The following is a 4020-nucleotide window of genomic DNA, read 5'->3' as shown; positions in this document are numbered from 1 at the left end:
TTTTCTGTGTACCATTCTTTCAGTTTCTTTCCGTCACCTTCACCCTCTCTTTCTTCCCGTTTTATCTTTCCCACCTCCCTGTTTCTCTCTTCAGTTCCGCCTTTCTCGTTTTTTTCCTTCTGTTGCTACACGTTGTTTTTATTCTTCTTTCTCTGTGTCTTTGTTTCTCTATTATTGTCGGCGCTCTTTTCTCCCTCGGTGTTCTTTTTTTCAACCTTTCCCTTCATTTTCCTTCAGTTTTTCATACTTTCTCAGTTCCCTATTTTTCTATTTTTTACGCTTGGCTTTCACTTCTTCCACTTTGTCCAGTCTTCCTGTTTTCCCTTTTCATATTTTCTCTGTCTGCTTCATTCTCTCTACTTTTCATCTCTCTTTCTTTTTCTCCATCTATTTACCTCTGTACTCTGCCTTTTTCTCGCTTTCCCCACTCCTTCTTTTCTTCTTTTTCCTAGTTTCTAAATTTTTCCGTTCTCTTTGTTTCTCTTGCTGTGACTCCTCTTTCCTCCCTACTTACTCTTTCTTTCTCTGTGTCCTCATTTTGCCTGTGTCTCTGTTCCTTTCTCGGTACTTCAATTTCTCTCTTTCTACTCCTTCTGTTTTCCACCTCCCTCATTCTTTACTGTATTCCTCTTTTTTTCATTCTTATTCATTCTATTCAGCCATCTAAGTTAAAAGGCAGTTGCTTCACGTTCTTCTTATACTTGTCTCTCCCTGTGTCCCTTTTCCTCTTTTGCTCTCTCTGTTTGTTCCACTTTCACTCTTTCCTCCTTTGTTCCTATCTTTGTCTCATTGTTCTTCTCTTCCCCCTCGGTGTTCCTCTTTCCCACCTATTCCCTCGTCTTCCCCCAGTCTTTTAAGCATTCTTATATCATCTCGCTTTCAGTCCGTATTTCTCTCTTTGTTTACTCTTTTTTTTTTCTTGTCCTTCTTTACACAGTCCTCCGGTGTTTCCTTCCGTTATTCCTTCCTTCCCCCTTCTTGTTTTCTCTTTCAATTCTGTTTTCTCTAGATTTCTCTTTGCTCTCTCAGTCTCTTTTCCTATTTTCCTCTCTTCTTTTTCCTTCCTTGTTTCTTTTTCCTCGATTTCTTCCTTTTTTCCATTCTTTTGGCTTCTCCTCCTATTGCTTTCTTTCCCCTACTTAATCCCCCTTTCTCTCTATACCCTTCTCTGTGTGCCGTTCTCTCAGTTTCTATTTGTCACCCCCACCCTCTCTTTCTTCCCGTTTATCTTTCCCACATCCATGTTTCTCTCCTCTAGTCCGTCTTTTTTGTTCTTTTTCCTCCTGTTCTACGTGCGTTATTAACACACGCCTTTCTCTTTGTTCTTCTTTTATTCTCGGTGCTCTTTTCGTTCCCCTTCGTATTCTTCTTTTCCCCTACAGAATTTTCTTGTTTCCCCCCTGGTGTCCCTTTTTTCTTCCTCGATGTTCCTTTCTTTCCCCTTGGTTTGCTCTTTTCCCATTCGGTATTCTTCTTTTCCTCCTCAGTGTTCCTCGCTTCCCCACAAGTGTTCCGCTTTTCCCCATCGGTGTTTTTTTCCACCTTTACCTTCCTCTTCCCCCAGCTTTTCATGCTTTCTCAGTTCCGCTCTTTCCCCATTATCTATCTAATTTCCCTCAAAGTTCGTTTTTCTCTCTTTTTCACGCTTGTATTTCACTTCTCCCACTTTACCCAGTCTTTCTGTTTCCACGTTATTATTTTCCTTCCTGCTGTATTCTCCCTACCCTTCATCTTTCTTTCTTTTTCTCCATCCCTTTCCCGCTCTCCTCTGGCCTTTTTCTGCTTTCCTTCCGTCTTTCCTGCTTCTCTTTCCTAGATTTCTCCATTTTTTCGCCTCTCTTTTTTTGTTTGTTACTCCTCTCTTCCCCCTACTTCTTCACTGCTTCTCTCTATCCTCATTCTACCTATACCTCTCTACCTTTCTCTGCATGTGTTCTCTTTCGACTCGTTCTCTTTTTCATTTCCCTCTTTATCTATTTGTTTCCCCTTTTTTCGTTCTTTGCAGTTGCTACAACTTCCTTTTATACTTCTCTCTGTCTCTGTTCCTCTGTCTCTCGCCTTCTCTATTTATTCCACTCCCGTTTTCTCTGTCTTTGTTCCTATCTCTGTCTCATTGTTCTTGTCTCCCCCCTCCTTTTAACCTTTCTCAGTTCCCTTCCCTCCCCCTGTATCATCTCGCTTTCAGTCCGTATTTCTCTCTTGTTTTACCTTTTTTCTTTTTCTTCTTTGTCTAGTCCTCCGGTGTTATCTAATTTCTCTCAAAGTCCTTTTTTCTCTCTTTTTCACGCTTGTCTTTCACTTCTCCCACTTCCTGTTTTTCCTCCTTCTTATTTTCTCTTTCTGCTCCATTCTCTCTACCCTTCATCTCTCTTTCTTTTTTCGTTCTTTCGCTGCTTCTGTTTCCTAGTTTTCTTCAATTTTTCGCCTCTTTTTTTGTTTATTACTCCTCTCTTCTGCCTCCTCACACTTTCTCTCTCTCTAAATTTCTCTCCGTCACCCCACCTTCTCTTTCTACTCGTTCTCTTTTTCACCTACCACGTTTTTCCCCTTTTTTCGTTCTTTTTCCTTCTGGTCTATGTGAGTTAATAACTATCTGAGTTAAAAGCGGTTACTACACGTTCTTCTTATACTTCTCTTTCTCTCTCTTTGTCCCTCCCTCTTTTGCTCTCCCTTTTTGTTCCTATCTCTATCTCACTGTTCTCCTCTTCCCCTTCGGTGTTCCTTTCTTTCCCACATTTTCCCTTCTCTTCTACCAGCCTTTCAAGGTTTCTTCCTTCCCTCCCCCCCTATATCATGTCGCGTTCAATCCATATCGTTCTTCCCTCTCTTTCCTCGCCATCTATTTTTTCCAGCTCTCTTTTTCTCACCTCTTTTCCGTTTGTTTTCCTAACTATCTGAGCTAAAAGCAGCTGCTACACATTCCTCTTATATTAATAAAACATTATTATACAATTTTGATATCTGGATGTCTAGGGCAAAAATTCAAGGCGGATTCATAACCTTAAATTACAGGGGTATGTTGTTTTATCAATTTAAATAGCATTTACTAGGCAAAATTTTGAGGTAGCAAAAAGATGTCGAAAAAACAATCGAAAAAGAAATCACTTGTACAAAAAGCCTTCAAAACATTCTGATGGACCAAACATAGCCGAAGAGAATCAGGAAACTCATTCCCAATGGTCCGAAAAAAATGTGAAACTTACGATTTTCTATAAAAATGGGCCAGAATCGGTACTACATAACTACATAATTTTGTTTTCTTTTATTTAAAAAAAAAAACACTTCTGGGGTACCACAGGTGTCTAATTTCGGACCTTTGTTATTTCTTCCATTTATGAACGTGTTAGTTAGGTCTTGTCTTGAGTATAGAGTATTCTTTACAAAAAAATGTTATTAGTATTATTATTATTATTTCGTAATGGCGAGGTCCAATAATTCCTTTCTAAACGTGATTTGAGTTAATGGGTTGGTCTGCATTTGCTGTTTCAAGGCTGATTCCCGCTAACAATGGCGATTTTTGACCCCGGCGCTCCCCCGCTCCGTCCCATTACGATCAGAATAGGTGCCTAATGGATTTGGCAGTAAAATAATCCGGAAACCGCAGAAACCGGAACATTATCCAGTGTCTCACACATACGCCAGTGTTCATAAACAGCCCATTGATACACAGTAGCCGCTCGACTGTTCGTTCCGATCCAATAAACGATGAAATCCGCATTGCTATTCTGTAATTCAGTGGTCGAAATGGCGTTTTCCCCCACGTCTTACCCCAGGCCGCCCTCCGTTCATTTCGAAACGAAATTAATTTGTGCATTGAGCATCTGAATCGGTTCAATCAGAAAGCACTCAGGAACTTTCCGACGACTAATAAATACATAATGACACTTAAAAAATTCAATGGAGTTCCAAGGGAGCAAATTATAAAAACGGGCTTTTATTAGCGTAATCGGCTCTGTTTAATTCGAAAGTTGCGCAAAAATGGATTTGTTCCCGGGGTGGAAACACCGTGTATTGTGGGCT

The 4020-nt window shown here is 40.2% G+C and overlaps 1 protein-coding gene across 1 annotated transcript; it reads right to left on the bottom strand.

Annotated features, from left to right (window-relative positions):
* Window positions 1-2248: 2248 nt before the first annotated feature.
* Window positions 2249-3789, bottom strand: LOC135136894 (zinc finger CCCH domain-containing protein 13-like). The gene is made up of 5 exons (XM_064066354.1): window positions 3769-3789; window positions 3609-3725; window positions 2631-2786; window positions 2516-2589; window positions 2249-2411 (listed from the first exon to the last, which is right to left on the bottom strand). The coding sequence occupies exons 1-5, from the start codon at window positions 3787-3789 to the stop codon at window positions 2249-2251; spliced, it is 531 nt and encodes a 176-aa protein (XP_063922424.1).
* Between the last annotated feature and the right edge of the window lie 231 nt (window positions 3790-4020).

The sequence above is a fragment of the Zophobas morio genome, unplaced genomic scaffold (assembly GCF_036711695.1).
Source record: "Zophobas morio isolate AGI-343-1 ecotype UQ-CSIRO unplaced genomic scaffold, CSIRO_AGI_Zmor_V1 ptg000028l, whole genome shotgun sequence".
Taxonomy (NCBI): domain Eukaryota; kingdom Metazoa; phylum Arthropoda; class Insecta; order Coleoptera; family Tenebrionidae; genus Zophobas; species Zophobas morio.
Note: the sequence above shows the minus strand (reverse complement) of the source record. Positions and strands in the feature narration are given on the sequence as shown.